This window comes from Chionomys nivalis, chromosome 4 (genome assembly GCF_950005125.1).
Source record: "Chionomys nivalis chromosome 4, mChiNiv1.1, whole genome shotgun sequence".
Taxonomy (NCBI): Eukaryota; Metazoa; Chordata; class Mammalia; order Rodentia; family Cricetidae; genus Chionomys; species Chionomys nivalis.
The window spans coordinates 56,028,203-56,048,412 of NC_080089.1; the positions used below are offsets into that span (position 1 = coordinate 56,028,203).

At 52.1% G+C, this 20,210-nt stretch overlaps 2 protein-coding genes across 4 annotated transcripts; one reads left to right on the forward strand and one right to left on the reverse strand.

Annotated features, from left to right (window-relative positions):
* Window positions 1-1,955: 1,955 nt before the first annotated feature.
* Man2c1 (mannosidase alpha class 2C member 1) lies at window positions 1,956-13,102 on the forward strand. 2 transcript variants are annotated; one of them, XM_057766215.1, is made up of 26 exons: window positions 1,956-2,227; window positions 2,509-2,631; window positions 2,933-3,056; window positions 4,142-4,212; window positions 5,784-5,961; window positions 6,205-6,394; window positions 7,476-7,582; window positions 7,757-7,867; window positions 8,274-8,366; window positions 8,449-8,565; window positions 8,761-8,856; window positions 8,935-9,080; window positions 9,408-9,531; window positions 9,872-9,993; window positions 10,090-10,175; window positions 10,271-10,426; window positions 10,635-10,726; window positions 10,876-10,970; window positions 11,155-11,259; window positions 11,338-11,494; window positions 11,589-11,732; window positions 12,043-12,152; window positions 12,244-12,323; window positions 12,481-12,629; window positions 12,707-12,816; window positions 12,894-13,102. In XM_057766215.1, exons 1-26 carry the CDS (start codon window positions 2,127-2,129, stop codon window positions 13,018-13,020), a joined length of 3,114 nt encoding a protein of 1,037 aa, XP_057622198.1. In that variant the 5' UTR covers window positions 1,956-2,126; the 3' UTR covers window positions 13,021-13,102. The 2 variants fall into 2 exon arrangements, with proteins under 2 accessions (XP_057622198.1, XP_057622199.1); XM_057766216.1 differs by having other exon boundaries at window positions 12,913-13,084.
* A 561-nt stretch (window positions 13,103-13,663) lies between these two features.
* Neil1 (nei like DNA glycosylase 1) lies at window positions 13,664-19,903 on the reverse strand. Of its 2 annotated transcripts, none has more exons than XM_057767556.1 (10): window positions 19,777-19,903; window positions 18,318-18,773; window positions 16,183-16,302; window positions 16,030-16,093; window positions 15,720-15,819; window positions 15,233-15,360; window positions 14,833-14,860; window positions 14,611-14,672; window positions 14,288-14,450; window positions 13,664-14,143 (listed from the first exon to the last, which is right to left on the reverse strand). In XM_057767556.1, exons 2-10 carry the CDS (start codon window positions 18,749-18,751, stop codon window positions 14,070-14,072), a joined length of 1,173 nt encoding a protein of 390 aa, XP_057623539.1. In that variant the 5' UTR covers window positions 18,752-18,773; window positions 19,777-19,903; the 3' UTR covers window positions 13,664-14,069. The 2 variants fall into 2 exon arrangements, with proteins under 2 accessions (XP_057623539.1, XP_057623538.1); XM_057767555.1 differs by lacking the exon at window positions 19,777-19,903 and adding an exon at window positions 18,902-18,911.
* Between the last annotated feature and the right edge of the window lie 307 nt (window positions 19,904-20,210).

A 20,210-nucleotide genomic window follows, 5' to 3' on the forward strand; every position in this document is an offset into this window, starting at 1 on the left:
TGGACTACATAATTTCAGGATAGCCAGGGCTACAGAGAGACCCTGTCTCAAAAAATGAAATTTTCAAAAAATTTATTTATTTATTTATTTATTTATCTATTTATTTATTTTTTGGTTTTTCGGGACAGGGTTTCTCTGTGATTTTGGAGCCTGTCCTGGAACTAGCTCTTGTAGACCAGGTTGGTCTCGAACTCACAGAGATCCGCCTGCCTCTGCCTCTCGAATGCTGGGATTAAAGGCGTGCGCCACCACCGCCTGGCTAAAAAATTTATTTTTGTGTGTACACTTGTATGTGTATGGAAGTTAGAACAACTTGAAGTCAGTTCTAGGGATCAAACTCAGGTTGTCAGACTTGACTATAAATGTATTTATCTGTGCTGTTATTACCTTCACCCATCTATCTAGACCCCACTTTTTAAGTTACATAAGTTGAAACATGAACATTAAGGATCTTCAAATATGATTGACCTGGACTTCCTAGCCCTCATAGTTAGAATTGGGTATCATGTTATTTTCCAGTTAAAGAAATCACTGGTACCTGGGCCCCACGTAGTAGAAGGAGTGACTGTGTCGTCGTCAGTCCCTGACCCCCTCCCCCCCAATAAAATATAGCAACGTTTTTTGGATTCTCAACATTACCATAATGGAAAAAAAAATGGCTCCTGGGTTTTCAAAATACAAAGTGAGCTTTTATTTGTCTGACACAGGGAGTGTGTAGCCAGGGCTCCCAAATTCTAGAATACAGGTGTTGTTGTCACTCTTGAAGGTGATAGAAAGCCTAATGAAAAAGCATTTTCATTAGAACAACAGCTGAGACAGCATGCCAGGAAGACAGAATCTGATTTCCTCAGCCATAACTCACCCCTTCCTCTGCTCCCTCAAGACCATGCTGGCCTGGCAAGAAATGGGTCTGAGTAGAGGCAGCCTTGCCTGTTGCTACCCATGGTTAGTCTTACTGTGTACAGCACCTTCCTGCAGGTCAGGATAGGATTTTAGCTCCAGTTCAGGAGAGAAAGTTCTTGGGACCAATAAAACAGGTAACTTTGGTCAAGCTTTCACAAAGCAGAAAGTTATCTTTAAATGACATTTGGACGGCCGTGTTTTTTGTTGTTTTTCCAAGACGGCTTCACTGTACAGTCCTGGCCGTCCTGGAACTGGCTTTGAACTCACAGAGATCCGTCTGCCTCTGTTGCCCTGCTCCCTGCCCAGTGCTGGGATTAAGAGCCCGCGCCAACCACGCCCAGTTCTTGGTCATTTTTTCTAAATAACCTGAATTTGAAATGCAAACCCAGTTATTTCCATTAAAACAGGCTAGTTATATTGATCCTCTGTTTCCTTCTAGCGGTTTTACAGATACTCTGGCAAACGGTAAAGCTGGAGGTCGGCTTTTGGCATTAAAACTTCTTGCACTTCCTGTCTCGAAAAATCAAAAAAAAAAAAAAAATTCTTGCACTTGTTGACCTGCTGCATCAGGTCAAAATTCCAGACATTTTGGTGATGGACAACAGTGATGTATATAATGTATGTAAAAGCCCCTTTCCCCTATTCTTAATACACTGCCGATTAGGTTGACCACACACCCGAGGCAGCCTTGCCCTTTTCATATTAAGCAGATATTAGTGCTCCCGTCGGTGAAGCCACAGGGAAGCAAATTAACTCGATTTGGGGAATCCCACATCAGGGCCTATTTTTTTTTTTTTTCAGGACCTTCCCGAGGTTCCACGCTCTTCAAAGTCTTACATAGCCCAAGCTATTCTCAAATCCCTATGGCGCCATGGATATCCTTCAGTTTACACTCCCGCCTCCACGAACCCAGGACTTCGTGCGTGCTGAGCAAGCACTCTCCTTACCGAACCACATAACCAGTTCAAACTTACCATTTTATTTAAGGATAATTTACCCAGCTGTCTGACAGCTGGGATGAGAAGAGAACCGCGAAGGCGCAGCTTCCGGTTTTCACCAGGATAGCTCCCCAAAGTCAGCATCTTGAAAAAGCTGCTGGTGTCCCAAGAAAAGCTGCTCGGGCCAGGAAAGGTGCTGGTCGAACGCCGGAACCTTTGGTTCCAGGCGGTGCAGCGACCCGGCAGCACCAAGGGTCTTCCGGGAAGAGAAGTGGGCGCATCGCCATGGCGGTAGCCCCGTTTTTGAAGCATTGGCGTACCACTTTTGAGCGGGTGGAGAAGTTCGTGTCCCCAGTCTACTTCACAGACTGTAACCTCCGCGGCAGGTGTGGCCCCTGTTTTGGCGTGGCTGCAAACTGCATCCGCGCGTTCTTTCCTTCCCTTCCGGAGGGAAACCCAGGCTTGTGGCCCCCCGGGCCGCGGAAGAAAGTGTCCGCCGCGGACAAGGCAGGGGCTGGGGAGCAGTGAGCAGAGGGTGGTATGTGCTGCCGAGCTGCCAGGTAGTCCTCAAGGCGTTAGGCTGAGAGAGCGTTTCCGACCGATCGGCTGGCTCACGGGTGGAAAGGGGGCGGCTTCAGGCACGCGCCCATTGGCTCTTCCCGCCCAGGCTCTTCGGGGACCGGTGCCCGGTGACACTTTCCAGCTTCCTAACGCCAGAGAGACTTCCCTACGAGGAGGCGGTGCAGCAGGACTTCAGCCCTGCGCAGGTCGGCGACAACTTCGGACCCACGTGGGTAACACCCAGCTTGGGGAAGCCCTGCCCCTCTAAGTCCTCACCACCGAAGGCCACGCCTCATTGTCTTGGTCCCTAGAGTGTTCTGTGGCAGAGCGTAGCGCCCTCTGTTGGGAGACGCATCTTTATCCTTTAGTGTGCCTTTTTCCCCCCACTCATTTCTCTGTTCTTGTGGCTCAAAGCTTGTGATGTTGTAGATGCATGGAGAAAGTCTTCAGGCCCTGCTGACATTTAATTCAAGGAACTACGTCAGAACAGGGTTTCTACTCCTAGGTCCATCACCATAGCTCTCTTACAGATGGTGGACCTGCTGGTTCCGGGTAGAACTGGTCATCCCCGAAGCGTGGGTGGGCCAGGAAGTTCATCTTTGCTGGGAAAGTGATGGAGAAAGCCTTGTCTGGCGTGATGGGGAACCTGTCCAGGTGAGGCACCCCCACCCCAGACCCAGACACAACCGCAGATTAGCCCTGGTTTTTGCACAAGACACAGTTGAATTACCGGGCCTCCAGACTGGTTTCATGAGTTCAGAACTGAGGGGATTGCCATTTGAATGTAATGAAGCCCCAATTTTCATAAGCTATTTTTATTGTATTTAATATATACTTATTGGAGAAACTTCAGATCATTCTAGAATAGTATAAAGTAAGGCATTAAATTATCTTCCCATGAGTAATGTATCTCTTATCTCCGCATCTCATTCCCCAGATATATAACCGCTTCTGTATGTTAAATGCCATGCCAGGTTTAGTCTTTGTAATCCTATATGATAGGACTTTATGTCCATTTATAGATATAAAAATCAAGAGGTTTCATTTATGGTTCATACAACTTCCATTCCAAATTCCAATATCTGGGGTGGGAATGTCCTAAAAGAAAGCAGGATCCTACCCAACTTTCCTCCCTTCACTGTCTAAACACCTGGGAACATCTGGAACCCAACTCATTGAACACCAGGGATGAGCAATACTCATCCCTGTCTCAAACTTCTTGAGCTTTTTTTTTTTTTTTTTTTTTTAGTTAGCTGAGCCCAGGACCTCATAAGTGCTAGAAACAAGTGTTCTTACTACTTTGTTAATCCACCCCCCCACCAACACCATTTAATTTGAAAAAGATCTTGCAGAGTTTCTGTGCTGGTAGCCTTGGCCTTGTTATCCTCCCCCATCCACCTCCCAAGTAGGTGGAATTATAGACCTGTATCACCATATCTGGCTCATTCCATGGAATTTCCCTTTATATATTCACGGGAGAGAGGCCATCAGAACCCACTCCAGTCCTTCTAACCCCTGCCAAGGATCCTTCCCATTAGACCATCTGCTAACAAACATACGCTGTGTGCTGGTCATCAGTAGGCGGGGCGCTCGCTACCAGGCATCCCTGATTAGTTTATCCTAGCCTTTCCTGGTAGAGAAGACTTGGGGTTGAGCAACTGGACGGCAGTTACACTCGGCTTTACACTTCCACTGAATTTTCCAAAGTCCTCAGGCCCTGCCTTTCTTTTCTTTACCAGGGTTTGACCAAAGAGGGTGAAAAGACCAGTTATGTTCTAACTGATAAGCTGGGAGAAGGAGACCCTCGGAGGTGAGCGAGTCCCAGGGGCCTGATAGGCTGGGAGGAGCTGAGGCCGAGTGACCTCAGAAGTACCTCCTAGCACATCCTTTGGTTATAGGAAGCTTGATTTTTTTCCTCCATGACTATAAAAATATTTACTGTGGGGCTGGAGAGATGGCTCAGAGGGTAAGAGCACTAGCTGCTCTTCCAGAGGTCCTGAGTTCAATTTCCAGCAACCATATGGTGGCTCACAACCATTTGTAATGTAATGAGACCTGGTGCCTTCCTTGCCAGCAGTACATTGTATGCTTAATAAATAAAATAAATCTTTAAAAAAAAATTTACTGTGTAGGGCTAGAGAGATGGCTCAACAGTTAAAAGCACTTATTCCTCTTCTAGAGGACCTGAGTTTGGTTCTCAGCACCCATGCGGGCAGCTCCTAACTGCCTGTAACTCCAGTTATATTCTGAGGGTGCCTCTGCATGTGGCTTTCATTTGCACAAACATAGATACATAAATTAAATCTTAATATCTTCTTTCTTACCATAAACATCAAAGAACATCAAGAAACGAATCACTTCTATTATCCCTCCACCCAGGGATGATCGTTCCTCACATCTCAGCATTCATATTCTCGAGATTTCTTTCAGCAAACTCTTTTTACTAATTGAGAATTACATCTTTGGGATTTTGCACTCAGACCTTTTATAGTCCTTTTTTTTTCATATTGAGGGGACAGCTATGATACCATCAAAAGCTAAGACATTATTGGTTTGTTTTTTGTTTTGTTTTGTTTGAGACAGGGTCCCCCTGGGTAGCCCTGGCTGTCCTGGCACTCACTATGTAGACCAGATTGGCTTTGAAGTCACAGATCTACATGCTACTTGCTTCCCACGTGCTGGCATTAAAGTTGGATGCCACCATGCATGATTACATTATCGTATTTTATATTTAACTGTACACTTTCAGATACGTTCAAACCCTGGGACCATTGTAAAGTTCTCTTGACAACAAGGGAGGACAGAGGTATTCATAGAATTATGAAACTGCTGAAGATTCTGGAAGAATCTTTGTACTGAGAACTACATATGAGAATCACCTGCCTTGGGAGGGGAGGGGCTGGAAGAAGAGTCAAAGTCTTCCCTCATGACGTTGAGTTTAGCTCCAGCAGAGTGCTCTGCCACCCGGGTCTGCTTCCAGGAAAAGCTGTCCTATGCTGGCTGGTGGAGCGTGGGGCTGAAAGTCAGCCTTGGAAGAGCCAGGTTTGTTTACTGTGCACTGAGGGCTCTGAGACCAAGAATAGTTTGCACAGACAACTTCAGATATATAAAGCTAAATAGCAGTGTAGCTTGTAGGAATTCAAAATTAGCCAATTCTCTCTGCCCATAGTGAAACTCTCCTCAGGAGGACATGGGTTTGAGCTGGTATTTCTACTGTGATCCTCCCACAAATACACCTGACATCCTATGGCTTCCTCTGGGAAGTGAATCCTGGAAGTGAATGGGAAGGTGTCAACTGAATGCCTCCTCCTTGCCCTCTTCTCAGGCTCCCAGAATCCTCTGCCAGTTCATTGTCCTGAAACTGCTTCTCTACATTTATAGCTTGACCCTCTACATAGAAGTGGCCTGCAATGGGCTTCTGGGGGCTGGGAAAGGAAGCATGATTGCAGCCCCTGACCCTGAGAAGATGTTCCGACTGAGCCAGGCTGAGCTGGCTGTGTTCCATCGTGATGTCCACAAGCTCCTGGTGGACCTGGAGCTGCTCCTGGGCATGGCCAAGGTACTGTAGCCTCCCACCCCTCATCTCGAGCCCTGCTCCAGCCAGATTGTTTCTTGGGTGGGATCACTGGGAATCCAGAGTCAGAGTAGAGTTTTCCTGTGCAAACAGGGCAGGAATGGTATTGATTGGAGGAATAAAGGAATAGAAGTGGGGGAGCTTTGCTGAGACCCCCTGCGAGACCAGCTGGAGCCTAGTTCTGTAGTAGTGCTTGAGAAGGCATTAAAGTCCAGAACCCTGCCTCAGGGCCTCGGGGAAGACAACCAGCGCAGCTTCCAGGCCCTGTACACAGCCAATCAGATGGTGAATGTGTGTGACCCTGCCCAGCCTGAGACCTACTCAGCAACCAAGGCCCTGGCCTCCAAGTTCTTTGGCCAACATGGAGGTGAAAGCCAACATACCATCCATGCCATGGGGCACTGCCATATTGATACAGGTAGGTTGTTGGGTATCAGGTATGCCTGCAAACACATAATTCTTGGTAAGTTTTTGCCCTTTTTGGACCTTATTTTTCCTCATGTCTATAATGACTCAGGGATATTGGCTCATGGGCTCTGCCAACTATGACTTATTTATTCTTCCAACAAAAACGCAGGCCTCAAGAGGCCTGTGACAGACACTGAATAGTTTGTGGAGACTGACGACCCCAGGGTGGCCAGGCATGGTGATGTTGCTTATGAAACTTGGGGCCAGGAGAGGCCCTAGCTAGATTAGGAAGTCCAGAGGGGTTTCGTAAGCAAACTGATGTTTGAATTAGTGAGAATGAAAAAAAAAATGGAATTAATTGGGATAGGGATCCCCCAAGCACAGGGGCGGGTTTCCAAGAAGTGTCAAGTGTTCAGCTTTGAACTGATGAGTTTGTAATATCTCTGAGATCTTTGGGTTTTTGTTTGTTTGCCCATTGTTATTGTGCTTAAGTTCTGGTTTTTGCTATGTAGCATTGGCAGGTTTTTATAGCAGTCCTCCTGCCTCAGCCACCTGAATGCTGGGTTACAGGTATGAGTCATCACAACTTGAAATGCATGTTTTTAACAAGATCCTTGCTATATCGATTCTGATTCAGCTAAGATTTCTGAATATGCAGCAAGGGCTTTGTCTGCTGAGCCACCATGTGGTGTCCTGGGCTAATGAGGTTGGACCTGAGGCCTAGAGGTCAGCAGGCACTCCAGGTACCTCCCATAGTGAAGCTTGTACAGACGGTCCTGTGCTGTGTTCTGGTACCTCTGCCTCTGGGGAATCTGAACCTTAATGTTCGTCTATGGCCTGGAGCCTGTGTCCCGGCAGTTGCTCTCAGTCCGTCTCCACCCCCCACCCCACCCCACCCCACCCCCACCTTGCAGGAGGGATTCCATAAGGATTAGCAGGGTAGGCATGGATGAGAAGAGGGCTCAGCTGACCCTCTGGAACCTTAGGCGGGATCTGAAAAGATTTGGAGGTGGGAAGAGAGGGGGTGGGCTGGAGAACTGTGAAGAACAGGGGCCTCGTTGTCTCTCAACTCTGGCCCCCTCTGTCTCTAGCCTGGCTTTGGCCCTTCAAGGAGACTGTGCGGAAATGTGCCCGGAGCTGGTCAACAGCTGTGAAGCTCATGGAGCAGGACCCTGAGTTCGTCTTTGTCTGCTCTCAGGTCAGAGGGCAACAACGTGGAGCATGCTGGGTGGGCCTGAAGTTCCCTACGGTCTGGGGACTTCAAAGGCCAAGAATGTTCTTCACTCTCAGCTACCCACAAGGCCACAGCTGCTGGACTGTGAGTAGGTTCCTTTTTACTCCAGGCCCAGCTCCTACCCCATGTTCCCCACAGGCACAGCAGCTGCAGTGGGTGAAGAACCACTACCCTGGCCTGCATGCTCGGCTCCAGGAGTTTGCCTGCCGCGGACAGTTTGTGCCTGTGGGGGGCACATGGGTGGAAATGGTAAGTGCCCATTCCTCGCACCATCCTCCAGCGGCTAGTTAGCTGAGCATGAAATGAGCAGGACGGGAGGCTGGAGAGATGGCTCAGCGGTTAAGAGCATTGCCTGCTCTTCCAAAGGTCCTGAGTTCAATTCCCAGCAACCACATGGTGACTCACAACCATCTGTAATGAGGTCTGGTGCCCTCTTCTGGCCTGCAGGAATACACGCAGACAGAATATTGTATACATAATTAATAAATAAATATTTTTTTAAAAAAAGAAGAAATGAGCAGGATGGTCTCCTCTGGGGTCATAACCCTGGGTTAGAGCACCCCTGGCACCATGACGACCGAGTGAAGTTGGCCCAAGCTCCTGCCCGAGTTCAGTCTGCTGCTAAAGCCAGCTCTCTTGCTGTGCCCCCCATCAGGATGGGAACCTTCCCAGTGGAGAGTCCATGGTGAGGCAGTTCCTGCAGGGCCAGAACTTCTTTCTGCAAGAGTTTGGGAAGGTGTGCTCTGAGGTAGGCTGGGAGCTGCCACACCAGGCTATACACAGACCACTGGGACCTGGCCCACCCAGAGCTTAGAACCTTCTCCCTGCAGTTCTGGTTGCCAGACACATTTGGATACTCAGCACAGCTCCCCCAAATCATGCGTGGCTGTGGCATCAAGCGCTTCCTGACACAGAAACTGAGCTGGAACTTGGTCAACTCCTTCCCAGTAAGCAAGCCCCAGGAGACAGGGTCACAGGGTTTGGATCCCACGTGACCCATTTACCCCTTTCCAATCTCTTGAGGGGGCCTGGACAGACTCCCAAAACCCTATATGGGCTGTGGTAGGCCTCTAACATGGATGTGGATGGCCCACGCTGCCTCAGACCTGACTCTGGCTTCTCCTGCCTGTTTCTGTCGGCAGCATCATACCTTCGTCTGGGAGGGGCTGGATGGCTCCCAGGTGCTGGTCCATTTCCCACCTGGAGACTCATACGGAATGCAGGGCACTGTGGAGGAGGTGAGGGGCTCTGTAATGCTGGGGATTCAGAGAGGGAAGGGTATCCTGGTTTAGGCTGACCTGTCCCTACCCATCTAGGTGCTGAAGACCGTGACCAACAACCGGGACAAGGGGCGGACCAACCACAGTGGCTTCCTCTTCGGCTTCGGGGATGGGGGTGGTGGCCCCACACAGACCATGCTGGACCGCTTAAAGCGGTTGAGCAATACTGATGGGCTGCCCAGGTCAGGCCTGAGCCAACATCAGCCCTTGGCTCTCAAGCCACCTTCATGTAGCCCTGTCCTTAAGCCCTTGCCTTGAGTCTGCTCTTTGTTTATATATGAAGCTCAACCCCTCGCCTGGACCTTGTGTCTCTCAAGCTCTGGCCCACCAATCTTACAAGCTTCCACTCTGGGGATAGGGTGGAGGGAAGTTCTTAACCCCACCAGAGTGCATCACTGTCTATGGGGTTTTCTAGGGCGTGTCTTCTCTGGCTCCTCAGGTCTGCACCATAGACCAAGGGCAAACTGTAGGACTCCCGAGTGGGAGCCCAGGCTTTTGGTCTTCCTCAGGGTGCAGCTGTCGTCTCCTGAGCAGCTCTTCACAGCACTGGAGAGAGATTCGGGACAGCTGTGTACGTGGGTTGGGGAACTCTTCCTGGAACTGCACAATGGCACCTACACTACTCATGCCCAGGTCAGGGCCAGGCTACCAGCCTAGCAAACAGAGGAGGGCCTTGGTCCGGGTGGGACTGTGGGGGAAGGGTGGGGAGGGGCAAAGGTGGAACTTAGTGGCCTCCTCCAAGTAGGGGCTCGAAAAAGGCATAATGCAGGGTAAATCCTGCACATAGGCAGGAGGTGGGACAGGGCCTCTGTGGATGATGGTTCTGGTGGAAGGCCATTTGAGGTTAGTTTCCTATGAGAGGCTATGTCCAAGTGACCTTGGGTGACTGTTAAGGGTTCTGAGCAAGAGAGAGCTTTGGAAGGTGTCCTGGGTCACAGCAGACTCCAACATGACTCTCCCGCCCTGGGCACAGCTCAAGAAGGGGAACCGGGAATGTGAGCAAATCCTTCATGATGTGGAACTGCTGAGCAGCCTGGCTCTAGCCCGCAGTGCCCAGTTCCTATACCCAGCTGCCCAGCTGGAGCACCTCTGGAGGTTAGTCAGGTGTCCCTTCCTGCTGCTCACCTAACTTGTCACCCCCCATTGGCCGCCCTTCTCAGCCTTCCCTGTCTCTGCCTTTGGTCCCCGCAGGCTCCTACTCCTAAACCAGTTCCATGATGTGCTGACTGGAAGCTGCATTCAGCTGGTGGCAGAAGATGCCATGAGCTACTATGAAGGTGAGGCTGGCCTGAATCCACAGTGGTCCTGCTGCTCTCCACCCAGGGCCAAGTGGAAACACTGCCCAGCCATGATCAAACCTATCTCTCCTCAGACATCCGTTCCCATGGCAATACACTGCTCAGTACTGCAGCCGCGGCCTTGTGTGCTGGGGAGCCAGGTCCTGAGGGTCTCCTTATTGTCAACACGTTGCCCTGGAAGCGCACTGAAGTGTTGGCATTGCCCAAGCCCGGTGGGGCTCACAGTCTAGGTATGAGCAAGAGGGGAAGGCTAGTCCTGTAGCAGGAGGAACCAAAGCTAGGCAGTGTGGCAGGGATACTCCCCCAGGGATCTCTATTTTGGGCTACCCCAGTCTAGAGAGAAGTAGCTACATCCTACCCCACTCAACCTATCCTTAACCTGTGTGAGGTCTCCAGAAGGTCAGAGGGATTACACTGATGCCCAGGCCTTGTCCCCAGCCCTGGTGACAGTGCCTAGTGTTGGCTATGCTCCTGCTCCCACCTCACTGCAGCCCCTGCTGCCCCAGCAGCCTGTGTTTGTGGTGCAGGAGGTAAGTCCTAGCAGCCCGCAATGGGGTGGGGCCTACTCTGGGATGCTCCTTGGTCTTGAACAAGGTACTAGGGTAATGCACAGCTTTAAGAGGGTTGGACTGGAGGTGGGGAACACAGCTAACTCAGCGTAAGGCCTTTCCCACCCAAGACTGATGGTTCTGTGACTCTGGACAATGGCATCATCCGGGTGAGACTGGATCCAACTGGCTGCCTTACTTCCCTGGTCCTGGTGGCTTCTGGCAGGTGCCAACCCTTCTTTGTTCTTAACCCCATGCATGGCAGATAGATCCCAAGCTCTGCCCTCTTCTCTTGTCCCCTCGCCACCACACTGTCCAAGCAGTGCCTCTAGCCTGGGACCCACGCACGGGGCAGGGCAGACTGGGCTAGCTGGAGAGAACAAGGTTATAGCGACCCTGTGTCCTTCCAGGGAGGCCATTGCAGAGGGTGCCCTGGGGAACCAGTTCGTGCTGTTTGATGATGTGCCGTTGTACTGGGATGCATGGGATGTCATGGACTATCATCTAGAGACACGGTACACACTGGGCAGCTCCTGGGGGCGGTTGTGGATACAAGCTGCTCTGGCTTAGTACCCCCCACCTTCATCCCACAGGAAGCCTGTGCGGGGCCAGGCAGGGACCCTGGCAATAGGCACTGAAGGTGGCCTTCGGGGCAGTGCCTGGTTCCTGCTGCAGATCAGCCCCAGCAGTCGGCTCAGCCAGGAAGTTGTGCTGGACATTGGTTGCCCCTATGTCCGCTTCCACACTGAGGTAGAGGGGCAGGATAGTGGCCATCTTTCCCAGAAGGGGCTGGTGAGGAGGCCGGATGCCCTTTTCTTGTCCCCACCCTCCATCCCTCTCCCAGGTGCACTGGCATGAGGCCCACAAGTTCCTGAAGGTGGAATTCCCTGCTCGCATACGGAGCCCCCAGGCTACCTATGAGATCCAGTTTGGGCACCTTCAGAGGCCTACCCACTATAACACCTCTTGGGACTGGGCTCGATACGAGGTCTGACATGGGGAATCGGGGTGGGGGGCTTTTACTCACCCCTGACTGAGGAGAGATTAGTGTTGTGGTTTGTGAGCAAGGGGAGGGAAACGCCTGACACCGTGATTTTCACATGGGCCAGGCATCTGCTAAATGCTTTACTTTGGTTTGATGCCATGGCCGCCATTGCCATTTCACAGATGAGGAAGCTGGCACAGGTGGGATGGCGTGCCCAAAGCTTCCTTGAGAATCAGCTAGGGACACAACCATGGGCTCCTACTGCAAAGAGCTTTGGGGTAGAGCCACCCATGGGCGTGGGTCTGCCCTTCAGGTGTGGGCCCAGCGCTGGATAGATCTGTCTGAGTGTGACTTTGGGCTGGCCCTGCTCAACAACTGCAAGTACGGAGCATCCGTGCGGGGCAACGTCCTCAGCCTCTCACTGTGAGTGCGGGGCCTGTCGGGTGCAGGGCTGGCGTGGATGCATGGGGCTTCCTGTGCTGGAGCTCCAGCCCTCCCGTATCTCCCACTCCAGGTTGCGTGCACCCAAGGCCCCAGATGTTACTGCTGATATGGGGCGCCATGAATTCACTTATGCCTTGATGCCACACAAGGGTAAGTACCAGGGAGATGGGGCCCTCCCTTCTCTGCCCTTTCCTGAACCTCCAGCAGGCACTGTGGTAAACTGAGGCAGCCTAGCCCTATATCTCCTCCAGAGGCACGGTGGGGAGCTCCCAGCGGTCACATGTGTTTCGTTCTGGTCATTCCCCAGGTTCCTTCCAAGAAGCTGGTGTTATCCATGCTGCCTACAACCTCAACTTTCCTCTGTTGGCCCTGCCAGCTCCAGGCCCAGCGCCTGCCACCGCCTGGAGTGCCTTTTCTGTATCTTCACCCGCAGTAGTGTTGGAGACCATCAAGCAGGCAAGGGCAGGATAGTCTGGGAGGTTCCTGGGAGGCACAGGTTCTTGGCTGCCTACTGCCCTGCCTTCCTTTCACAGGCTGAGAAGAGCCATCAACACCGCACACTGGTTCTAAGGCTGTATGAGGCCCATGGCAGCCACGTGGACTGCTGGCTATACACGTCTTTGCCCATTCAGGAGGCCATCCTGTAAGTGGGAATGAGAGAGGTCACGGTGGGAGCCCTGCCCTTGTCAGTCCTTATGGCCTCTCCTTTTCTCTATCTAGTTGTAATCTCCTGGAGCAGCGAGACCCTACTGGTCACCTGTCCCTTCGTGACAACCGCCTGAAGCTTACCTTTTCTCCCTTTCAAGTGAGGTCCCTTTTGCTGGTGCTTCAGCCTCCACCAAACTGAGTCATGTTGTGGAAACCTTTGGGAACTGCTCATTTCCACCTCCTCAGCCCGAAACAAGCATCTTGTGCAATAAATGCTTAGATTAGCAGCCCTGTGATCGAGCCTTGCTGCTACTCTTAGGACCACTTCTTGGCTTGTAAGGAGGATGGAGAGAGGTGTTTTCCAGGGGCAAGATCTCAGGTAACCTGTGTATGAAGGGTCTGGCTATTGACCCTATCTGAGAGACCGGAGACCTCAGGTGACCTTAAGATAAAGGGTTCATCCTGTATCCGCAGCAGATTGCCCTTACACACATCCCCACATCTTCCCACCCCACCACCCTCAGCTGGGAGGAAGGCTTTGGCAAGTGTTGGCCATAGGCCCCAAAGAATCCTGGACTGCCTGAGTCCAGGTCAGCAGAGGGCTGGCCCTGCAGAGGCAGACTGTCCTCTTGATTAAGTCTTGAGTAGGTGAGGAAGGTGGAAGGCAGAATTACATTTATAATTAGGTGGAGCCAAGCAACATGCCTTTCCAACCTGGCCTCATCATACATCATGCAGCCAAACCAAGAAGTTCAAATTTACTAGTCTGGTAATGTTTTCATGTGGGCTTGCAAATAATGTGTGATATTTACAATCATCACAAACCAGGCGGGGTGGTAGCATACACCTTTAATCTCAGATGCAGATGCAGGCCGATCCTAAATTCAAGGCCAGCCTGGTCTACAGATTAAGTTCCAGGACAGCCAGGGCTCCATAGAGAAACCCTTGAAAAGACAACAACAGAAAAATCAGTTAGCAGGGTCAGGTGCTCACACCTGTAATCCCAGCAGTTATGGTATGGAAATGAAGGCTTGAAGATCGGTCAGGAGTTCATTGTCATCCCCGGGTACATCCCAGCTCAAGGCCAGCCTAAGATATATGAGACCCTGCCTCAAAAAACAGCTGTACAGGAAAAGTCAGATGGCCTAGGGCACACAGCCCTACAAATACTGCTTCCAGGGATCAGACATACCCCTAGATCCACAGCAAGGCAGCAGGGAAAAGAGTGCCAAGCAAGGAGACCTCCCTCTATGAGGCTGAAGTTTTCCCAGCCTCCTGGGATTGGGTATGGGCCTCACTCTTCTTCGGAGGTCTGCGGCGACCTGTGGTGAGAGCAGGCGAGGCAGTGACCGTGTGTCCTGTACTAGGTCTTCCTCCCTCCGCCACCCTGTGTTACCTCCCATCCGCCCTGAAGAGCCACTCCCCGGTCCCTTCCCAGCTCCAGGAGGATGTGTAAAAAGGTCCACCTGTGGCCGCTAGTCGCCCCCTTCTCTTTCCTCTCTTGGGGGCTGTAGCGGTTTCCTGGTTTTGTTGGAGGCTGGTCCCTTCAGACTGTCGAGCTATACTCTTTGGGGTGTGTTTCCTGTCCCTCTGAGTCCTGGAAATGGTCTTGCTCAAAAGCAGAAGGTCCTGGATAAGGAAGGTGGTCCTTACTAGGTTTCTCTCCTAGCAGTTTACAGGTTCGTTAGGACCCACCACTGACATCCCCACCATGCACTGACATGCCCTTGAGAGGGGGGAGGCAGCTGGCCAGGAGTAAGCACAAAAGAGGCAGGGCCAGCTCTCCTACCTCTTTCCTGACCTCGGCCCCCAGCTGTGTCTCCTTTGACTTCTTTTTCCGGGATCTGCCCCCTGCAGGACATGGCACTGGAGTTAGAGAGCCCTAGGGCTTCAGCCCCACTCTAGACTCCTACTGCTGGGGGACTCCAAGGCTGGAGAGGGATGGGAAATGGGGTGCAAGGCCAGCCCTTGGTCTTCCAGCCCTTTATCTCTTACATTAAGAACTGCTTACCTTTGGGTGCCAAGGGTCCAGGATCACCCTAAAATGGAATGAGGATAATTCTGGAATCAACCTGGTCTGGTGAAGGGGCAGTTTTCCTTGGAGTGGCAAGGACATATCCTTTCAGATCAGTATAGTCCTGTCTAGGGAGCCTTTGAGTCCCTCCAACCCGTGTGTGTGTGTGTACATATGCGAGCACACATGCGCACATACAAACATTAGCTGCTTTCAGCTGTTCTACTGGCTTGAACCCTGGGGCTCCAAGAAGAGGATCACATTGGAGAACTATACACTCAGGAATGATGTTATCTTTGGCAGACTTCCACCTGGCTCAGACCTCTGCCTCCTATCTTGTTGCCCCACCAGCTTCCCTAGGGTCTCCATGTGCTTATGGGAGCAGTAGGGCTCAAACCTTGAACCAGATGGTACGGCCGTGCCGGTCTCGCAGGGAACTCATGCCTGGCACGCCATAGCACTGCAGCCAGGCTCGAAAGGCAGCAAAATCCTCCTCTCCACGCTCTGGCCCATAGCCTTTGCCCCCTGAGGGACAGAAGAACCAGTCAGAGGTGAGGGAGTATTGTGGAGTGGGAGGAACAAGGAGTCAGATTCACCATGGCTCAGAGCTCAGCTAAAGAAGCTGATGGACCGAGTCAGGGCCACACTGCCTTCTCCCACTGTGACTAGGCTGGCATCCTCCCACCCTGGCTCCTGGCCCCTCTCCATCAGCAAGGATGAATCCTTGTCCTTCCTACTGCATGGGAGGCTGGGAGAAAGTGGGAACTTGCCAAGAGACCTGGTCTGTTTAGCAAACTCCCATTGTCCAGGGTCAAGAGGATAGCTGCCCAGTATCTCAGAGCTAAAGCAGAGAGCACTGGCCATCTTGGCTTCCCAGGCCTCACCCAGCTGAACTACTTCCTTGGGTACCAAGTGACACAGTTCCAGCAGGTCTGGGTTCTGCAGTTTGGCCTTGATCTTCTGGCTCAGAGTCAGCTCTGGGCTCTGAAGGGGGAATGGGTAGAACCAAGGTGTTAATACAGGGTACTCATCCCACCTCACGCTGAAAACAGTGGACTTCCCCTCTGAGCTCAGCAAGACCTCTGATGTGGTTCACACCCCCTCCTCACGCTCCACACACTTGGTGAGCTGAGGTATGGCTCTACCATACCCTTGCCACCCAAACCCACACACATGCTTGCACACCGTCCTCACCGGCCGGGACTGCTGCAGGGCCTCTAGAACTGTGCGGGCCTTCTCAAAAGGGGGGATCTTCAGCCTGGAACAGTGGGGAGGGCCCAGGCTAAGTAGTGGATAGGATCACCCATGCCCCACCCCAGCCATTGTTCCCACAGCCTGCCTGCTGACCGGTATAAGATCTCTGCCCTCAGATAGTTGCCAATGCCATTGAAGAATCTCTGGTCCAACAAGGCCTCACAGATGGGCCGGTCAAAGGCTTTGTCTGATAGGTTCCGAAGTACGTTGTCCCTGGGGGGGCAGGCCGGATGCATGAGACCCATCCCACACCTCAGGATAGGGATAAAGGGCGGGGGGTGGGGTGGGGGGGGAGGCAGTTCCTGAGTGCGAGGAGAAACTGTCTCAGTACTGTCCAGTCTTAGTACTATTGGGACAGCTGGAGCCTCAGTTTTCCTGTTTGCTACATGGGAATAACATGGGATTGTTTATTATTATTATTATTTTGGTTTTTGGAGATGGTTTCTCTGTAGCTTTGGAGCCTGTCCTGGAACTAGCTCTTGTAGACCAGGCTGACCTCGCATTCACAGAGATCCGCCTGCCTCTGCCTCCCGAGTGCTGGGATTAAAAGCGTGCAGCACCACCGCCCGGCGGGATTGTTTATTATTAAAGAATCAAAAATGAGCCGGGCGGTGGTGGCGCACGCCTTTAATCCCAGCACTCGGGAGGCAGAGGCAGGCGGATCTCTGTGAGTTCGAGACCAGCCTGGTCTACAAGAGCTAGTTCCAGGACAGGCTCCAAAACCACAGAGAAACCCTGTCTCGAAAAACCAAAAAAAAAAAAAAAAAATCAAAAACGTTCAGCTAGGCATGGTAGTTCACACCTGAAGTTCCAATACTTGGGGGGCTGAGACAGAAGAACAGAGGCAAGTCTGGGGCCTGCCTTACCGACATAGCTAATCCCAGGCCAGGCAGGGCTCCGTGATAAGATCCTGTACCCCTGTACACACACACACACACACACACACACACACACCTTGGTGAGGCAATAACCCCACTGCTATGAGTATGTATCAAATGCCAGGCTGTCCTGGGATAGGGTGAAATCCTGTGTCAACTTGCCCCTACTCCCTCAAAGTATGAAGACTGGCTGGGTGGTGGGCATGAGTGTGATGAGACATTCTAAGAAAAAAAATGTAGCTGCTTCTGTGTGGTTCTAACCCCCCTCCCGCCCAAGGCACACAGCTGGAGGACCACGGAAACAGCTTTGAAGTTAGTCAAGAGATAAACTAGAACCTCCTGGCAAACAGTCCATAGCCCTCACCTCCCAAGGAAAGACAAGCAACGACAACCGAAGGCTATGGATAGTGGCTTTCCTGGGCCAGCCAGGAGTCAAGTGCTTCTGTGACAGAGATGTGACCAAGTCTAGGGCTCGACAGAGGCACAATCTGTTCCCAAGAAGGAAAATGAGAGTGTGTCAGGTCCACCCCAGACCTGCAGAGACACCTTCATTTCTTGCCAAGACTCTCCTGGAGTTTACATAGTTTGCTCCACCTCTACCAGCCAGATCTCAGTTCAAAGATCACTTCCCGTGAGTGGCCGTTCCTGACATGCTCCCCACACTCGGCTAAAGGTCTGTGAATTTATTTTGTGGTGTCCTGGCCCCATGCCTTACCTGCACATCAGTGCCATGGACAAAGGGACACATTTACCCCGCCCACTGCTGTACCCTACAGGGCCTGTCTTGGAGTAAAGACTCTTATTACCTGTTTAGAGGAAAGTACTGAAAACAGAGACAATCAGAGGAGGCCCCAGGCAGACTGTGAGGACCACCAAAACCTGACTAACAGTCACTAGACCACCCTCTCCCCACTGTGCAGACTCGTTTCTTTTTCTTTTTTTTTTTTTTTTTAGATTTTCAAGACAGGGTTTCTCCATAGCTTTTTGGTTCCTGTCCTGGAACTAGCTCTTGTAGACCAGGCTGGCCTCGAACTCACAGACATCCGCCTGCCTCTGCCTCCCGAGTGCTGGGATTAAAGGCGTGCGCCACCACCGCCCAGCCAGGCTCGTTTCTTAAGGTGCTTTGAAAGCCCTCCACCTTCCTTGATGGCCTGGGGCCACCAGGAAGCAAGTTGGGATGCTGGGCCCCAGTCCAACTCTAATGCTGTCTCTGTGTCCTCAGACCTTTGGCTGTCCTTCCTTTGGCCTGCCCTGACACCATCTCAATCCATAGATGGAGACTAAGGCTCATTCGGGGCTAGGATTTGTTTCTCGGGGGCCTGGATGGTATTCTAGAATACACAGTCCTACCTGAACCGTTCATACTCCAGCAAGACACAGGGTCCACGGCCTGGCTGCCATTCACCCTCAGGATCCCAGTGGCCAAAACGGCGGATGTCCACGAAACAGAGGGCAAGCCGGGGGGCAGGTGGGGCCGTGTAAAAGCGTAGATGGGCATGGGGCGGCAGTGCATCTGCAGGTGCCAGCTGGAAGGATCCAGACATACCAAAGCGGAAGACAAGGGACAGCGGCTTCTGAGGGGGCTGGGCACCAGGCAGGGGGCTCAAAGTCAGGCGCAGCTCCTTGCCTCGGGCTACGGCTGAGATGTGGTAGGCGCTGCTCTCGAAGGGCACCTCGGGGTTGCGGCTGACAGAGGACTTCTCCACAAACCTGCCAAATACCAGCCCCTTACATGTCTCATTTACAAAGCAGCTGGCCAGGTGCAGCTCTGGGCCCTCCGGCATTCTGAAGGCTGAATGGCGGCCCCTGTAGTGGGAAGAGGGCAACAGGTTGTGCCAGAAGATATCTTGTTGAGTCGGAATTGTCACCAAGGTTTTACAGAGTGGGAGGCAGAGAGGCACATGGCCATCTAGGATAGGCAGGAAAATGCTGACCTATTTGCATTCTCTGTTTCCCATCCAAAGTGCTAGCAAAGCCAGGGGACCAGGAAGCTGAAGCTGGAAGGCAGGATGGCAGGATGGCAGTCTTGCTCACTAATGCTTTCCTTGCATGGGCTTCCACACCCGCTTTTAGAATACAGTTCAGATCCTTGCTGAAGCCTGTTACCTTGTGTCCTCCGTGCTCACCCACCCACCCACAAACCTGTTCCTCCCATCTCCATGTCCCTCCCACCACACACAGTAGAACAGTGGAGGGAGGCTTGCTTTCTCCCCATCCACATCCTGACTTCAGAGCTCCCAGAGTTCAGTGGTTCTCACCATCTGTTCAGCTGACTCTATCTGCTGGCAAGCCAAAGGCAAAGTTCTGATCATTCATCAACCACAGCTTAGACTAGCCCTGAGTTTCTCTAGCATCCATGGAGGTGGAAACTCAACTGCGTATTGGGCCAGCAGCAGCAGACCTAGCCTGCTGTTACCACAAATACAGGACTGAGAGGCTCCCTCCCAGCTGCCCTCTAGTCTGAGCAGGACCCTATTCTTTTGTGCACAGCCCCATTCTTACACCAGGTGTGGGGTGGGGTAGGTGTAGTGGGGGTACAAGAAAGAACGGGGGTCTGGTTCTTTGCCCTCACGCCCTCTTTGCTACTTGCTATTTGAGGAGAAGGTACATGTCGAGAGGGCAGGCGGCTTGTCCAGGTCAAAAAAAAAGTTCGGTTAGGGGAAAACCTTTAGGGTCCTAGTTTTGCGAGGAGGCGGAGTTCCCTTCCCACCCCAAAAAAATCTTGGGTTTCCTGCCTTCCCGGTCTCCCCGGTACTTTAGATCTTCAGTTTCACCGAGGACCCGTATCGCCCGCATCCAAGCTGGATACCTGTGCTGGTTGTGGTTCAAACGTAGGTTGCCACTAAGGGGTTAATTGCAGCGGCTTGCCGAACCTTAGAGCACGCTGGGAGAGGACGTAGCAGTAGCCCTGGCTTCTGCTGGGAAGTGTAGTTCCTCGGGCAGGAGGCGCTGAAGGGAATGGAGTTCTTTAGTTACGGAGATCCCGGGTGGTAGGCAAGCTTTGTGGCAGTCGCAAGGCCCGGAGGTGGCGTCTTACGGTGAGCACGGTCAGAACTGGTGCCCGGAGTCGCAACTATCTGCAGTTGAAGTTACCAGTTAGTCTGGCCAGGGTTGACACCCGCAGCCGGAAACGGCATTGACTGTGTAGAACCACCTGCAAGCTGTGTGCAAGACACACACAGGTGCATGATAAACTCCCTGGGGACCCAAGATGACCGTAATTGTCAGTGCAGTCAGGCATAA